The sequence below is a fragment of the Ceratotherium simum genome, chromosome 1, assembly GCF_057802395.1.
Source record: "Ceratotherium simum simum isolate JZ-2026a chromosome 1, ASM5780239v1, whole genome shotgun sequence".
Classification (NCBI taxonomy): domain Eukaryota; kingdom Metazoa; phylum Chordata; class Mammalia; order Perissodactyla; family Rhinocerotidae; genus Ceratotherium; species Ceratotherium simum.
Window position 1 is genome coordinate 57,756,568 of NC_141900.1, and position 18,210 is coordinate 57,774,777.

General features: G+C 39.9%; 1 protein-coding gene across 1 annotated transcript in view; it reads right to left on the reverse strand.

The window, feature by feature from the left end:
- Positions 1 to 18,210, reverse strand: part of SPMIP4 (sperm microtubule inner protein 4) — a 46,436-nt gene that overhangs the window by 5,220 nt on the left and 23,006 nt on the right. The window contains exons 5-8 of the mRNA XM_014786310.2: positions 15,643 to 15,672; positions 13,891 to 14,072; positions 10,443 to 10,531; positions 107 to 281 (exon numbers count right to left, since the gene is read on the reverse strand). Coding sequence (XP_014641796.2) covers positions 107 to 281; positions 10,443 to 10,531; positions 13,891 to 14,072; positions 15,643 to 15,672 — 476 coding nt within the window. The remainder of the gene's footprint in view (positions 1 to 106; positions 282 to 10,442; positions 10,532 to 13,890; positions 14,073 to 15,642; positions 15,673 to 18,210) is intronic.

Genomic DNA, 18,210 nt, shown 5'->3' on the forward strand with positions numbered 1-18,210 from the left:
CTTAGATTAGGAAACAGGGAAAACTATTAGAAGATAAAAGCTTGTAACAGCATTTATCAAATATTCCAATTTTGTTCTTTTTACTTGTATTAAAATGAACTCATACCTGTAAAGTCATGAGTGTACGAAGTGATCCAGTGGGACCTCTCAAGATTTCTTTGTATGTTCGCTTCTTTTAGAGAGTTAATAGGGTCCCACAAATTTGAAGAAGTGTTAGGAGCGAAGGTTTTAGGAGGTTTTGGGTAGAATACTGGCTTGTTTTTCTCAACACATTTAGGAAACTAGAATATGAACATAAAAGATTATTGCTGTTAAAGTCATCCAGTAGAGTAAGGGCTGATGCGCTATCTCAGCAGGAAGGGGGCAAACAAAATCCCAGGCTGAAGTCAGTTATATTTTTTTCTTCATTAGTTACTAATTTTCTACAACTGTAACCATATTTAAACACAGTATTTTGTCAAAGGAATGCTAAGGTCTTTCCTAAAAATCTTTTGCTTTAGCAGGGACTCATAATGTACACTGAAGAACAGTCCTTGGAAATACTCTACCCGCAGTGAAATTTTATTTGAGATATAAAGGGCTCTGAGGTGCTCCTTTGGCTAAGTTCAGCTCAAGTTGTGTGCCTCCCTCACTTCTCCCTCCATACCTGAAATGACACCATTTGATATCTTTTATGAATTTCTCATGAAGGTTAAGTCACTCAAATTCAAATAAAATTTTTCATTCTGTAGACATAACTGCTTACTGTGGAGTTTTATTTTTTATTTTCAAAAGGAGGTATGCATGTAAAAGTGAATGAATGAGTGAGTTTCACTGCAGTCTTTTTGGTTACTTAGAAATTCACTTTTTTTTTTTTTAAAGATTTTTATTTATTTATTTTTTTTCCCCCTAAAGCCCCAGTAGATAGTTGTATGTCATAGCTGCACATCCTTCTAGTTGCTGTATGTGGGACGCGGCCTCAGCATGGCCGGAGAAGCAGTGTGTTGGTGCACGCCCGGGATCTGAACCCGGGCTGCCAGCAGCGGAGCGTGCGCACTTAACCGCTAAGCCACGGGGCCAGCCCAGAAATTCACTTTTTCTCAGTTTGATGATACACAATAAATATGTACTGAGCACCTATATGTGCAAGGTAGTGGCAGGAAACAAGGATGGATCAGAAACAAATCTTGCCATCCAGGAGTATATTGGCTAGAAGGGGAGATAAGGCGTGAACACAAATGACTATAAGATGAACAGTAACTCTTTGTTATAAAAGAGGTTAAGACAAAATTATTTGGAAGTTCAGAGGAGGGCAAGATTGATTCCAGCTGAACAGGGAAATAGGGCTAGGAGTGGACAGAGAGGGAGGAGACAAGCGGCCATGTTATATCATACCATAGAAAGTAGGCCTTGAATGACATGCAGACATGGGGAGGCCAAGTGAACAGCAAGAGCAGAGGTATGGATGGTGGTGGAAAGTATGGAATTAACATTTCTTTCTTTCTTTTTTTTTTTTGTGAGGAAGATCAGCCCCGAGCTAACATCTGATGCCAATCCTCCTTTTTTTTTTTTTTGCTGAGGAAGGCTGGCCCTGAGCTAACATTTGTGCCCATCGTCCTCTACTTTATACGGGACGCTGCCACAGCATGATGTGACAAGTGGTGCATTGGTGTGCATCCGGGATCCGAACTCGCGAACCCTGGGCCACCAAAGCAGAGCTCGCACACTTAACCGCTTGCGCCACCAGGCCAGCCCCTGGAATTAACATTTCTTGAACATTATGCACTTGTTGCCCTCAAAGTCAGGCCCACCCTTAATGTTTGCAGGTCCTGGGGCTAGAGTACAAATGGAAGCCCATATTCCATTAGTCTAAATGGCTTAACTTATAAATCAAGCAAATAAACTGTTACATAAATAAAAAATGTTCCATTCTCCTACCTTGACAAAATATCTTCATAACAACCTGGAAGACCAGGTCCAGATTTAGACTTCTTAGATTATACCAAATTCTGCATTGGGACACGGTGGTTTAGGAAGAGCCAGCTGCTGGCCCCTGGCCTTAGCACTCTTTCCTGCTTTCTTTCTACCTCTAGTTCCATCCCAGGCTATGAAATGCCTTGAAGATAGGAGGGTACTCTAGCCCTCAAGTTCAAGCTCCACATACCTAATACCTCTGCGCCCGGCCAACAGCCATATCTTGGCCACCCCTTTGGCCTAGCTTGGCAGCACTGTCAACCCCTGGGAGGATGGACCTGAGGAAGAGACCCCATGAAGGCCCTGGAACTAGGTTCAAAGCCTTGTCAGGGAATTCTGTGGTCGAACATCAATCTGGTGTGGAAGATGGGGGAGCATGGGCTCTAGATGGACATATCCTCTTGCCCCCATGAACTCCCTGCCTCTTCTGGCAGAGGAAGGCCAGAGCTGGGCCCTCTAAAGCATGGGGTCCTCTAAAGTTCCTGGGCCCGAGGTGATGCTGCTCACAGCAACCCTGTGAGGTTGGAGTGATCCCCATTTACATATATAGAGGAGTCACAGTAAAAGGCACTTGGAAATCTGACTCAAGAAGTATTAAATAACCACCCCTACCAATCTTTAACAAATATGTGGCTTGTTTATTCAGGGCTAAAGAAAGCCCTCTTTGTTCTCCTTGTCTTTATCATGATTTACAAAGCCAGCTTACTTAGAAATAAGGACTTTTTTCAAATATTATTCTGAGGGGCTGGCTTAATCTTGTGTCTTACTCTGGTTTAACTACCAGCAGTTACCTACTGAAATGTAATCAAGGGCACAGAGAAAGAAAGTAGGGAATGAGAAATTTTACTGTAGCCTGTGGTGTCTTGGGAAGAGTCTAAAGAGTCAGGAAACATTTGAGAGTGGAGAGCTGGCCAATTTTTATTATGTTAGGGTGATGTTATTCTGAGAGGATAGTGAGAGAGGGGCTGCTGGTGATCATCACTCAGTAGGTATTCATTGGTTAAATGTCCTATTCACAGGGTAAAGTTTGTATCTGATATGGAAGGTAAGTACAAGGTAGGAAGGAATTCCAGTTCCTGAGAGGTCAGTATCTAGGCAGACACTCCAATCTACAAAAAAGTGATGTTGTTTTGAATTTGAAATACATTCTCACTGGAATAGTGCTATATAAATTGTAGTTACATTCCCAGCATAGCTCATAAAATCTATGTAACTCATAATTTATTTAATAAACATTTACTGAATACCTATCATATGCAAATCGGTGTAAAGTCCCTCCATAAACTGCCATAAAATAACAGAAATTAATATTGTTGTAACACATTAAATAAAGCAAAAAAATTAAACATAGTTTTTTGTTTTGTTTTAGTCTTGAATGATGGGCTTAACGTTTACAGGAACAAGAAAAGGTTTATTGTGGAGATCACTTTACCCTTTGGAGAGACTTTAGCACTAGGGACATTGGTTCTTTATTAAATCATATTTCACTTAATTCTCTTGTCTCAGCACCATTTTTACATTAAGAAGTTATGATTAGCGGGCCAGCCCTGTGGCTTAGCGGTTAAGTGCGCGCGCTCCGCTACTGGTGGCCCGGGTTCGGATCCCGGGCGCGCACCGACGCACCACTTCTCCGGCCATGCTGAGGCCGCATCCCACATACAGCAACTAGAAGGATGTGCAACTATGACATACAACTATCTACTGGGGCTTTGGGGAAAAAAAGGAGGAGGATTGGCAATAGATGTTAGCTCAGAGCTGGTCTTCCTCAGCAAAAAGAGGAGGATTAGCATGGATGTTAGCTCAGGGCTGATCTTCCTCACAAAAAAAAAAAAAAAAGAAGTTATGATTAGGAACTTGGCTCATTTACATATGAAATGGAGAGAGAGAGTGAGCGCAGATAAGAGAGCTGGCAGAAATTTTATTTTTTTGGTATGTAGTTAGGACTTTGGAGGAGAGAGAGTTGAAGGGAGAAGAGGAGGCACAATGGAAGAAAAGGGCTCCCTGGGACAGAATGGAGGAACGTGGAGGGTAGAAGATAGTAAATGGGGAGCATGGGTGGTAGGGAAGAGAGAGTGTGCCAGTTTGTTTCCATTCTGGATACCCTGGTTGTTGCTGGGGATGGGCAGGTGGGAGGGTGGGGCTCAGGGTGGTGATGGCAGCAATGGAGAGGTGCACTGTGGGCAACCAGTTACTTGATGAGATGACTCTTTTCTGAAGGAGATGCCTGCGTGCTCGCCAAATTCATTATGGTTATTTGAGGATGAATGTGGATTATGGGTGCTTTTGTGGAGAGACAGAACTGTCCTATGAATGAGGGATGTATCTTTAGGAGGATGGGCATCTTAGATTGGAAAGATGGCAGATGGTTGAAGAAGGAAAACCGCACTCCTTTGTAAGGGTGATATGAGTGAGTGCTCTTTCCAAGGGAAGCCAAAGGTCTTCCCAAATATTTAGAATTAAGGAAGACTGGGTAGGAGGCTCAGGTTTTGAAAATCGTTTGTTATAATATTTCAAATAGTCCAAGGTTAGGGAGGTTTATGGCACTTGACGTCTGTGCTTATATCTCATCTTCCTCAAAAGTGATTACAAGGTAGATTTCATCCTAAAGAATATTTTTGTATTGCAAAAGCTATGATTAGTTTAGTTTTAGTTAGTTTAGTTAGTCTTGAGTTTTTGAGAAATAGAAAGGACAAAAGTTGGGCCAGCCCCGTGGCTTAGCGGTTAAGTGCGTGCGCTCCGCTGCTGGCGCCCCGGGTTCGGATCCCGGGCACGCACCGACGCACTGCTTCTCCAGCCATGCTGGGGCAGCGTCCCACATGCAGCGGCTAGAAGGATGTGCAGCTATGACATGCAACTATCTACTGGGGCTTTGGGGGGAAAGAAAATAAATAAATAAAATCTTTAAAAAAAAAAAAAAAAAGGACAAAACTCTTTGACCACATGAGCAAATAACAACAAAAACAGCCCGGAAAATTCAAAAATTATAACCTATTTGATTGCCAATTATAAAAGGAAAAGGAATGTTCTGATTGGCTTGGTGATGGATGGAAATGGCCAGTGAGATCACAGAGGGAAGAGTGGTGGCAGGGGAGGCGTGGCTAGAGTGCTGTGGTCAGTAATAACTCTGGTGGGGAAAACTGGGCCAGGCCAAGGAGACAAAAAGGTAGGGCAGCTCTGGGGTCTGGGTGGGAAAGAGGTACCTAGATTTCTGTAATTCCAGAAGACACAGGCTTCACATACATGTAAAGTAAAAGGATGAGGGCAAAATGACATTTAAAATACTCTGTTAAAAATTAAGCCCTAGCACTTAATTTTTAAAAGGTTAAAAATACACCCTTTTATTTAGAATATTCTCCTTTCCAAGACTACCCATTTGTTAATGTTGCTGGGTCAACAAAGCGTTATAATCATTGGAATAATAATACCGACAGCAGCTGACATTTATTATGAACTCACTATCTGCTAATACAGTGCTGAGTGCTTTTACATGCATTTCATTCTCAAGACAACCCTATCAGGTAGATTTTATTATTGTTCCTATTTTATCTATGAGGCAACTGAAGTATTGAAGGGTTAAGTATATTATCCAGGGTAATACAGCTGGTAAGTTTTAGAGCCAGGAGCTGAGCCACTTTAAAATTCACACTCTTTACCAGTATGTTATACATATTTTCTTATTGGCTTGGATGGAAAATATGGCTGGAGTTTTCTCTTTCTCTCTCTCTTTTTTTTTTTTTGTGAGGAAGATTAGCCCTGAGCTAATATCCATGCCAATCCTCCTCTTGTTGCTAAGGAAGACCGGCCCTGAGCTAACATCTATTGCCAATCCTCCTCCCTTTTTTCCCCCTTTCTCCCCAAAGCCCTAGTAGATAGTTGTATGTCATAGTTGCACGTCCTTCTAGTTGCTGTACGTGGGACGTGGCCTCAGCATGGCCGGAGAAGCGGTGCGTCGGTGCGCACCCGAGATCCGAACCTGGGCCACCAGTAGTGGAGCGCGCGCACTTAACCGCTAAGCCACAGAGCTGGCCCCTGGCGTTTTCTCTTTTACAGCTAGGAGACACATTTTTGGAACTCTTATCAAGTTATTGGTGTCCCTCCTTTTCCTCCGATTGGGCACACGGTGGAGTAGGAGGAGAGGGAAAAAGTTAGCCCATAAATATGAGTTACAAGTTCTTGAACAAGGCATTCTTGCTATGGGTTCCACCCTCAGAGAATGATGATTACAACTATGTAATCAGTTATGATGTGGGTGGGGTACAGCCTGGGGCCTGGGATTTCTAAAAGCACTCAGGTGATTCTAATGTGCAGCTGAGGTTGAGAACCACTGCAATAGGAAAGATAAACACTATAAAAATATCCTCCTTTAACAAAACCAGAACAGAGCAGATAAAGGTGAAGACTCTTGGCCCACCTCCCCCAGTCAAGTGGTGAAAGGCAGGAGAAGACAAGCGCAGGGTGTCATCCTAAAGAAAAGAAGATGGGTTATCAGGTACACCCACCAAGCTCAGTATCAATTTTTTTTTTTTTTTAATTTTTTGTTTATTGCAGTAACATTGGTTTATAACATTGTAAAAATTTCAGGTGTACATCATTGTACTTCTATTTCTGCGTAGATTACATCATGTTCACCACCAAAATACTAATTGCAACCCATCACCACACACATGTACCGAATTATCCCTTTCACCCTCCTCCCTCCCCCCTTCCCCTCTGGTAACCACCAATCCAATCTCTGTTCCTATGTGTTTGTTTATTGTTGTTATTATCTACTACTTAATGAAGGAAATCATGCGGTATTTGACCTTCTCCCTCTGACTTATTTCACTTTGCATTATACCCTCAATGTCCATCCATGATGTCACAAATGGCTGGATTTCATCATTTCTTATGGCTGAGTAGTATTCCATTGTGTATATATACCACATCTTCTTTATCCATTCGTCCCTTGATGGGCACTTAGGTTGCTTCCAAGTCTTGGCTATTGTGAATAACACTGCAATGAACACATGGGTGCATGTACCTTTACAAATTGGTGTTTTCAAGTTCTTTGGGTAAATACCCAGCAGTGGGATGGCTGGATCATATGGTAGTTCTATCCTTGATTTTTTGAGGAATCTCCATACTGTTTTCCATAGTGGCTGCACCAGTTTGCACTCCCACCAGCAGTGTATGAGAGTTCCCTTCTCTCCACATCCTCTCCAACACATGTTGTTTCCTGTCTTGTTAATTATAGCCATTCTGACGGGCGTCAGGTGATATCTCATTGTAGTTTTGATTTGCATTTCCTGATAGTTAATGATTTTGAACATCTTTTCATGTGTCTGTTGGCCATCTGTATATCTTCTTTGGAGAAATGTCTGTTCAGGTCCTTTGCCCATTTTTTAATTGGGTTGGTAGTTTTGTTGGTAAGATGCATGAGTTCTTTATATATTTTGGAGATTAAGCCCTTATCAGAAGTATGGTTTGCAAATATCTTCTCCCAATTGTTAGGTTGTCTTTTCGTTTTGTTGATGGTTTCCTTTGCTGTGCAGAAGCTTTTTAGTTTGATGTAGTCCCATTTGTTTATTTTTTCTATTGTTTCTCTTGCCCGGTCAGACGTGGTGTTTGAGAAGATGTTGCTAAGACTGATGTCGAAGAGCGTACTGCCTATGTTTTCTTCTAGAAGTTTCATAGTTTCAGGTCTTACATTCAAGTCTTTAATCCATTTGGAGTTAATTTTTGTGTATGGTGTAAGGTAAGGGTCTACTTTCATTTTTTTGCATGTGGCTATCCAGTTTTCCCAACACCATTTGTTGAAGAGACTTTCTTTTCCCCATTGTATGTGCTTGGCTCCTTTGTCAAAGATTAGCTGTCCATAGATGTGTGGGTTTATTTCTGGGCTTTCAATTCTATTCCATTGATCTGTGTGTCTGTTTTTGTGCCAGTACCATGCTGTTTTGGTTACTACAGCTTTGTAGTATATTTTGAAATCAGGGAGTGTGATACCTCCAGCTTTGTTCTTTTTTCTTAGGATTCCTTTAGCTATTCGAGGTCTTTTGTTGTTCCATATAAATTTTAGGATTCTTTGTTCTATTTCTGTGAAAAATGTTGTTGGAACTTTGATAGGGATTGCATTGAATCTATAGATGGCTTTAGGAAGTATGGACATCTTAATTATGTTAATTCTTCCAATCCAAGAGCACGGAATATCTTTCCATTTCTTTGTGTCTTCTTCAATTTCTTTCAGAAATGTTTTATAGTTTTCGGTCAACTTTATTTTTACTTCTTCATCCAGGGAAGTGCAAAACTTGATTAGGATTCGGGATGAGCCAGAAGAATGACTGAAGATCAGTTAGAAGAGGTTAAGAAAGTGGGTTTACTCATTAGAAGAGGAGTCAAATCAGTCAAAAATTTTATGTACAAAGTGCTGTGGGGAATATACACATTATAGAATGTTCCGTTTTCAAAGAGCTTGCAATTTATTTTATGAGATATAAAATACATTTGAAAAGTTATTGGTTGTAATAAGTGTTGTAGGAAGTCAGAAGAAGGAGAAATCACTTCTGTTGGAGCAATAATGCTTTATAAATTACAGCACTTTCTGTTTTTCAAAGTGCTTTCATATCTTTCATATGACCCTCATATCCTGTGAAGTTTGTAGGACAGATTTTACTGAAATTAAACTCTAATTTAAAATTAAATTATTAAATTAATAAAAATTACATTTTATTAATTAAGGCTCAGAAAAGAGACACAATATGCCTAATATCACTTAGAGAGCAATTACAGATACAGGACTCACTAGAACATAGGTCTCCTGATTTGGGTCTCTTTCTACTATGCAACAGAAATAATGAGAGTTGAGCTGAGCCTTGAGGAATGAGCAAATTTTAGATAGGCAGAGAGGCTCTGAGAGGAGAGCATTCCATTGAATAGGAAACTGTTGTAGGACTAGCGAGTGGAGCCAGGCTGTAGGAAGGAAGGAAGGCCAGATCCTGAAGGGTCCTCGTAGCTCAGTTCAAGCACTGGAATCTACAATTAGGTAAAGGGGAGCTAGTCAAGACTGTTGCAAAGAGGTGTGACATGAAGACAGCAGCATTTTATTTTATTTTATTTTTGTGAGGAAGATCAGCCCTGAGCTAACATCCATGTCAATCCTCCTCTTTTTGCTGAGGAAGACCAGCCCTGAGCTAACATCTGTTGCCAATCCTCCTCCTTTTTTTTCCCCAAAGCCCCAGTAGATAGTTGTATGTCATAGTTGCACGTCCTTCTAGTTGCTGTATGTGGGACGCGGCCTCAGCATGGCCGGACAAGCGGTGCGTCGGTGCGCGCCCGGGATCCGAACCCCGGCCACCAGCAGCAGAGCGCGCGCACTTAACTGCTAAGCCACGGGGCCGGCCCAACAGCAGCATTTTAATGGGCAGGCAGAAATGAGAGAGACTGAAAGAAGAAATGGAATTACAGAGCTGGAGACTTTGGCTGTAAGAACAAGTAATGATGGAATGGGCTCTAGAACAACTTCTCATATTTCTGAGTTGCTTAGATACAGATTTTGCCTGAAAGAATGAAAGAGAGCCAGTAAAACAGATTCTTCCTTAAGGATTTTTCTTGATGTATAACTTGACAAAAAACAAACAGGAAACTGCTTACGTCATAGACGACTGTGTGACATTGCAGTGACCACACTCTGGCCTGCCACAATGGTCTTCCCAAGTAAAATTCAAATGTTTCCAGCCTTCCATAATTATTTCTTGCCTACCTCATAGACTGTTAGATGCAAGGAGATAATATATAGAAACGACTTGGCACTGTCTCTCACAAACTAACAGGCCAATGAATGTTAACTATTATTTTCAAATGTCTAGATATTTTCCTTTATGATTTAAAATTTTCTCTTTTTACCCATGTGGACTTATGGTACAGAGGTTAAGAGCAGGAACTGGAGATTCACAAGCCTGAGTTCTATGATCATCAGATAGCCACAAACTCTCTGAGCCTCAGTTTCCTCATCTGTAAAATGGGAATGATGATACTAACCTTTTGAGGCTATTGTAGGAGGTAAATGACATACTGTAACTAAAGTGGTTAGTGTGAAGCAATTTCTCAATAAACAGTGGCTGTTTTATTTTATTTTTGATTCTACACAAATACAATGGTTGGGACAATAAACTGCAAATCTTTCTGAATTCTCCCATTAACTCTATGTGTATTTGGAGTTACTTGTGTATTACGAATCATAAGACTAGAATTGGGGGACACATGGTGAGTGAAACACAGTCCTCCTCCACTTTCTTTTGGGGGACCCTTCTTTGGTAACTGTGGAAATGTTGCCTCACTGCCCAAAGTATATAAAATCAGCTGAGGAAAAAAAAAAAGTGAATCATGGTCAAAATCGCAAGTTTTTCATCCAGATAGAAAATAAAAACAATCCATCTTTTGGATTTTTATAAACGTATAGAGTAACAACATTTTTTACTTTGTTTTAAACACATATTTTAAAAGATACTTACGTCATAATATACACCCTGGCCTGGCCAAGTCAAGGCTTTCTTCTTTGAATCCATGGGAAAATCAAGCAGTTCGTATCTGTAAGGGTTGCCTGAAAATTTTAGGAAAAGCACTGTTATCCTGAATGCACAAGAACAGCCTTCTAATTATTGGGATTTATGGGTGAAATAAATAAAAACAAGATACTAGGAGGTAGAGAGGAATGCAGGGGCACGTTTAGCTTTGCAGTTACAGCTTGGTTTGAATTCTTGCCCCCTACTGAGCAACGTGAGGGCCACACGGAGTGAGTCTTGAACCCTAGTGCTGTCAGCAGGACAAGGCAGGAGGCATTACACTTCACCTTTCTGCTTGCTCAGAGGGACTCAGGTAAATCATAAATCTTCTGGGATCCTCTTTCCGGTCTCTGAAGGCTCAGCAAATATATTTCTATACTATATTTTTGGCTCTTCCCTGCCTAAATATCAATAAATGGAGTTAGTACTTGCTTAACAACAAGGTACTGAGAGAGAACATTTTAAAGAATACAGCTCTTTTTCCTTTCTTGCCTCTACACATTTCCTTTTTTTAATTGATAGTTTTACTAGTTTTTAACATTGTAAAATTTTAGTTGTACATTATTGTTTGTCAGTCACCTTATAAATGCCTCCCTTCACCCCTTGTGCCCACTCCCCAACCCCCGTGCCCCTGGTAACCACCAAACAGTTCTCTCTGTCCCTGTGTTAGTTTATCTTCCACATGAGTGAAATCATGCAGTGTTTCTCTCTCTGGCTTATTTTGCTTAACATAATACCCTCCAGGTCCATCCATGTTGTTGCAAATGGGACGATTTTGTCTTTTTTTTACGGCTGAGTGGTATTAAAGAATACAGCTTCTTAGGTAGAGGTGGTAGTTTGATAAGCTTTACCAAACACAGCACGGCTTCCTCTTGTCCTGTGCTAAGTTCCATGTTAAAGAATGCTCTGAACACCCATCCCCACATACAGTAAGAACAAAGGCTGGCATTTATTGAGCATTTACTGTGTGCCAGGACTGTACTAAGTGTTTTATATATATCATCACATGAATTTTTCATAACATTACCGTGAGGAATGTACTGTTATTTCTACTTTAATGAATGAGGAAACTGAGGCACAAAGAGAATAAGCAATTTGCCCAAGATCACACAGATAGTAAGTAGAATAATTCAAATTCAGGAAATCTGGTTCTAGAGCCTGCATTCTTAACCTATGTGCTACTTATTTCCAATAAAGAAGAGTTAAAATAAGTGGAAGAGGAGAAAACCTAATGCAGTACTAGTTTCTGGAAAGGTCTTTTATAAGGGTTGTTAGAATATACTCATCTTTTTAAAATCCCCTGAGACTGAGTGACTGGTTGCGGACAGAGAGATGCCTGGAAGAGCAGAGAATCAAGCTGGGAACTTATTTCCTCAGTCCCTGATCTACACTGCACTGAAAAGTGTTTTTATAAATTCAATACACATTTTCTGTGATTTCTCGCCAACTGTATGCACTTCATGTAATTTCAGAGATTATCTAATTCGGAATTGAAATAAATAAATTTGCTTTGACAATTTACCTAATAAGATCATAAAAATTCCAATTGTTTAGCTATCCCATCTTATAGTTCTTTTGCGCAGCCTCCTCCCCCTACACTTCCCCAATATAACTAGGCATAGCACCCAACACTACACAATACATACATACAAATATATACAAGTATGCGAACATGTATATGTATGTATTGTGTAGTGTTGAGTGTATACGTATGTATGTATCTATATATACATGTTTGATGCAGCTTTCGCTACCTTTTATCAATGCTGACTGGACTTGAGAGGTAATGGAAAAGTTCAGCATGCTGCACACATACTGGAATCCTTATATGGTAGCAGAGTAATAAAAATAGGAACTGCTAACACTCATCTCTGTTATCTGTGAAGTAGGTACTAATATTCCCATTTCACAGATTGGGAAGTGGAGGCTGAGAAGTTAAGAAACTTTCTCATGGTCTATGGTGAGTAAGTGGCAGAGCTAGAATTCTACCCATGCAATCTGACTCCATAGTCCATGCTCTTAAGCACTCCACTATATCTCTCAAAATGTTACTGTCTCCTAATAAGGTATTGAGGTTGATATTGATGATGGCAGTATTCTGTTCTTACATTTGGGACCAAATGTTCATATACAGAGGAACTGCATTATAGACAGTTCTTGGGTTTTACCTACCTCACAGCCTAAATTCATTCAACAGATATTTATGTCTGCCTACCATGTACCTTTTCTGTCACCTTCAGTTACCTTCTCTCTGTCACCCTCAATCTTTCTCCATAGGTGTCTTCTGTCTTGAGGTGTCTAGTGTGGGAGAAACTTGATGACTAACGTATAGGCTCACTGTCCTCTCTAATAGAACACATCTGGGAAGACCTCAAGGTTTGCGTGACTGAGAAGAAGCTCCAGGGTGTTAAGAAGAACTGAACACACTGCTCTTGTTACTCTCGGAATCTTACCTCAATAACGATCTTTCAGTTTCATCAAACTGCTACACCCATGTCTGGACTCTGATACTCTGAACCAAACATTGTCCCTTGTGCTGATCACCTGAGCTAGGATGGAATTTTTTTTTTTTTGTGAGGAAGATCAGCTCTGAGCTAACATCTGCCAGTCCTTCTCTTTTTTTTTGCTGAGGAAGACTGGCCCTGGGCTAACATCCGTGCCCATCTTCCTTCACTTTATATGGGACGCCTCCACAGCATGGCCTGACAAGTGGTGCATTGGTGCGCGCCTGGGATCTAAACCCAGGCTGCCAGCAGTGGAGCGTGCGCACTTAACCGCTGTGCCATGGGGCCGGCCCCTAGGATGGAAATTTTTTTTTTTTTTGTGAGGAAGATCAGCCCTGAGCTAACATCCATGCCAATCCTCCTCTTTTTGCCTAGGAAGACTGGCCCTGAGCTAACTTCCGTGCCCATCTTCCTCCACTTCATGTGGGAAGCCGCCACAGCATGGCCTGACAAGTGGTGCGTTGGTGCGCACCCGGGATCTGAACCCGGGCCGCAGAAGCGGAGCGCACGCACTTAACTGCTATGCCACGGGGCCGGCCCTAGGATGGAATTTTTAAAAGCTAAACCATAAGAGAGAGCAGGAAGGAAATAAAAATAGAAAATACAAGTAGAATAAAAAACAACCAATTCTACAGAGTTTGGTTTCTGATTCTACCATGGGAGGCTCTCTATAAGGAAGAAAAGTTAAGAGCATCTGCAGAGAATCTAATTTAATTGGTCTGGGGTGAGGTCCCAGCAGATTCTAAAGTGCAGCCACAGTTGAGAACAACTTTCCTAACCTGTTGGGTCACACTTTTGTGACTCAAGTCCTTTGCCCTACTTTAATTTTATTATTGAATAAACTCCAAATATAAGAAGAATTAATACTGTTTCGATTTCAAGTCACATTTTACCTCTTGTCTTCAAAATCGTTGTATCATAAGGCTTCGTTGGCACGGTGGGAGGAAATGGCTGTTGGCTTCGGGCTTTAATGCCAGTGTAGAGATCCTTAGGTGATGTGAAGGTCGGGAACACGGCACCGCGGGAGATGTGTGTGTGGTAGGGGTGTTCAACCGGATACGGGGAGCAGATTTCTCTGAGATTTAGTTGCACAAATAAAGCATTATAGAAAAGAAGTGCAATTGAAAAGAATTAATCATCAAATATTTATTGGGACCCTTCTTTGTGGCAGGTACTGTTCTAATCCCTGGGAATATGACAGTGAGCCAAAGTCCCTACACTTATGGAGTTAGCATTCTTGTGGAATATATACCATAAAACATAAGAAATTTAAAAAATTTTTTACAAATAAAAACAAATAAATTTAGACAAATAAAAAATAAATTTAATTTTTAAAATAAATCATACTGAATTCTTTATCAGTGAATAACTTTCATAACTGACATAAAAATATGAAGCAGAAGACAGATGAATTTTGTAGTTTTTAGAATGCTACGGGAAGAATTGCTAGTTGCTTTTAGTTCCCGCCCCTTGTTTTAAGAGGATCCCAGTGCTTATTTTATGGAATCGTTTTAGGCTTTCAGCTTCAGTATGCAAAGTGATCTCTAACCATTGTGGATCAAACTTTCAACTCAGGCCATCTGTTTCTTTAAGCAGTCAATCAACAAAATATTCTGCCTGTTAACGTACCCGGTACTGTTGAGAAATCAAAAACCCCAAAATAGCTAGTACACTGAAGGAAAAAAAACCCCAACAAGTTAAAAAGACCACAGGTCTTAAAAAGAACTAGCAGAGGTTCAGAAAAAACTGTGTGAGAGCTTTCTAAATTAGAAGAAAATCGAGGTTACGAAGCCCATGGAATAGAGAAATGTTATATATAATTAGGAAATAAAGTAAAAAAAAAGTAAGACCAGTGTTAGTACAGGATCGAAAGGGGAGAAAAAGATGAACTGTACAGTGGGGGCACCTGAGAAACACGACCTCAGCTAGGTTATCAAGGTTAACGTCAACAGTGTGAGTTACGCTGACAGCATGGACTCTTGATAGGATGTGATGAGAATGGCATTCACCTCTGTGGTCTTCCTCCCCAAAACCCATAACCCCAGTCTAATCAAGAGAAAAACACCAGACAAATCCCGACTGGGGGACATTCCACAAAATATCTGACCAGTAATCCTCAAAACTGTCCAGGTCATTAAAAAAAAAAAAAGGAAACTTGGAGAAACTGTCACGACTAAAAGGAACCCAAGGAGACAGGACCACTAAATATAATGTGGGATCCTGGAACAGAAAAAGGACATTAGGGAAAAAATGAGGAAATCTAAATAAAGTATGGACTTTAGTTAATAGTAATACATCAATGCTGGGTCCTTAACTGTGACAAAAGTACCACACTAATGTAAGATGTTAATAATAGGGGAAACTGGGTGTGAGGTATATGGGAACTCTCTGTACTATTTTCCCAATAATTCTGTAAATCTAAAACTGTACTAAATCAAAAAGTTTATTTAAAAAAAGATTAGCAGGGGATATAATTGGAGAAAGTTAGTAGTACTGTTATCTTGGACTTGTACCAGCCTCTCCTCCCCCTTGTTAAAAAAAATCTTTCATGAAAAGTCTCATTTGTCCTCACACTAAAACATATGGAATGCCAGTATTTGTTCCTTGATTGTAACAGGGAAGGAAAATATAAGTTGTATACCTACCCTACTGTTGAATTAGGTGGTTTGGGCATCCTGGAATAAAAAGAGGAAACAAATATTAATTTATATTAAGGACTTTTTAAAGCTTACATTCCTATTAGAAACTTGCTTAAGAAAAAAGATACATCCCATTTTCAAACTATAGTGTCTTCAAGATAATATTCTTGATTGACTTTCTGGAACACTGAATATTGACCAGATAGAGAGATATGAGATCATCATATCTCAGTTGTCTATTGATCAATTTTTTCCATTCTGCTTATTCTAACTTCAGTCCTACTCCCCACCCATTTTGCATTTCTTATTTGCAATGCAGGTACAGGACTGATTACTTTTTTTTTTTTTTTCCTGAGGAAGATTCACCCTGAGCTAACATCTGTGCCAATCTTCCTCTATTTTGTATGTGGGTCACCACCACAGCATGGCCGACAAGTGGTGTAGGTCTGTGCCTGGGAACTGAACATGGGCCACTGAAGTACAGCGTGCTGAACTTAATTAACCACTAAGCCACGGGGCTGGCCCAGGACTGACTACTTCTAACGATAATAGAGCTCTGATTCTTGTTAACATTTAACCCTGATAGGTAGGCAGTAGCCAGAGTGCTCTGAGGCAGGCTGACACCATGCACGTGGTACAACGACATGACCTAAAGTGACCTGAGTGTGGCCTTGTTGAAGATATATATGCATTGTGTGTGCTTTGTCCCTTTGCCGAGGATTGCTCATCTCTCGTGACAGTAAATGTTGCCCAGTCAACAGAGAGGTTAGAAGAAAACTGAACAAGTTCCTGGAGGCATGCTGCTTCTGAGTCAGTTCATTCAAGGGTTATGTATTTACTAACCACTCTCAGCCCTGCATGTCAAGAAATAATACTATAGCCCAGGAACAAAGTCCACACTAGATAAGGATTGTCATCCTCTTTCACTGGATTTCAACAATTAGTTTCAGCCTTTGAAAATATTTCTGAGGGGCCGGCCCGGTGGCGCAAGCGGTTGGGTGCGCGCGCTCTGCTGCGGCGGCCCGGGGTTCGCTGGTTCGGATCCCGGGCGCGCACTGCCGCACTGCTTGGCAAGCCATGCTGTGGCGGCGTCCCATATAAAGTGGAGGAAGATGGGCATAGATGTTGGCCCAGGGCCGTCTTCCTCAGCAAAAAAAAGAGGAGGATTGGCGGATGTTAGCACAGGGCTGATCTCCTCACAAAAAAAAAAAAAAAAAAAAAAAAAAGAAAATATTTCTGAAATATTTCAGGCATGAAAAATGAATAGAACATTATCAGTTGATAGTAAAGATCAATAAAATTGAGTATACTCTTTAATTTTTTAATGTTTCTCTATTTACAAAATGGTATATAAGCCATATAATTTTATTAGTTTATAATGTATTATTAACACAGAATTCACATGAACCATAAAAGGGTTACATCTTTCTTTGTTTGAACTCGGTGTTTGTAGGCTTGGAACTAAAAGAAAGCACCTCTTGTCTTCCAGTTATATTTCTGGTCGAGCTAGGGAATAGGGGGCAATGAATATAATAATTCAAGGAATACAGAGTTACTAGATTGGCTATTATACATGAAATATTAAATCAGCATCTAAAGTTTTTCTCATGTGATGAATTTTGCTATAATATTAACAACTATATGCCTAAAATTGATTTGATTCAAAATGGAAAAAAAATTTAAAAAAAAAGGAAAGTTTTTAAAAAAATTCAAAGTTTGAAAGGATAAAATGAAAATAAAAAATGCTCAGAGACACCAATTCCTTGACCTGAGCCAGTCCATTATTTTACTGCCACTCTCTATATCTACTTTCCCAAGTTTACTAACTCCAAAGGGACAAATAGGGCTTTGCAACCATAAATTTCATGTCTTTTTGGCTCCCTCTTGTGGCTTAACTCTATAGTAACATCTCACCTATGAAAAAACAAAATTCTAATAGATGAAGTGATATTTTCATTGTTACTTCAATGCCGTCAGTGTTTTATTTTTATTTGAAAATTAAAAAGTATGATTTTGTAATATATACACAAAACTATTTCAAAGAGCAAAAAATAATTTAATATACTGGAAAATAATTCCTCTAAGCAAAGGATAAATTAACAAGTATTCCTTAACCAAAAGAGACTTAAGGAGTAATTTTATTAAAAGAGACTTAGGGAGTAATTTTATTAAGAGTTATTTGTAGATTGTCATAATGAACCTCTCTCTTCATAAAATTCTGATTAAACATTTTGTTGAGGGCGCTAGGGCATTTCCTAGGAGCCTGGTAAGAAACGTAATAGATTCTTGTTAGATTGAGTAACTAGGTTAAAGGCAGGGAAATGGACCAAGATGACCTGTATGAATCCCTTTAAACATTACTATTCTTTATTTCCTCTTTTTATCCACTTGTTTAAATGCCACAAATTATTAGTGTGTTTTTGGTTTATTGTTTTTTTTTTTTGGTGTTGTTTGATCTTGGTTTCTATTATTAATGATCTCTACTGAAAAAAAAAAAGGAATCCTTTTGTTTTTCTAAAAGTGCCCATTTTGGGGCTTTTTAATTTCTCATATAACTCATTTCCACTTAAAAAT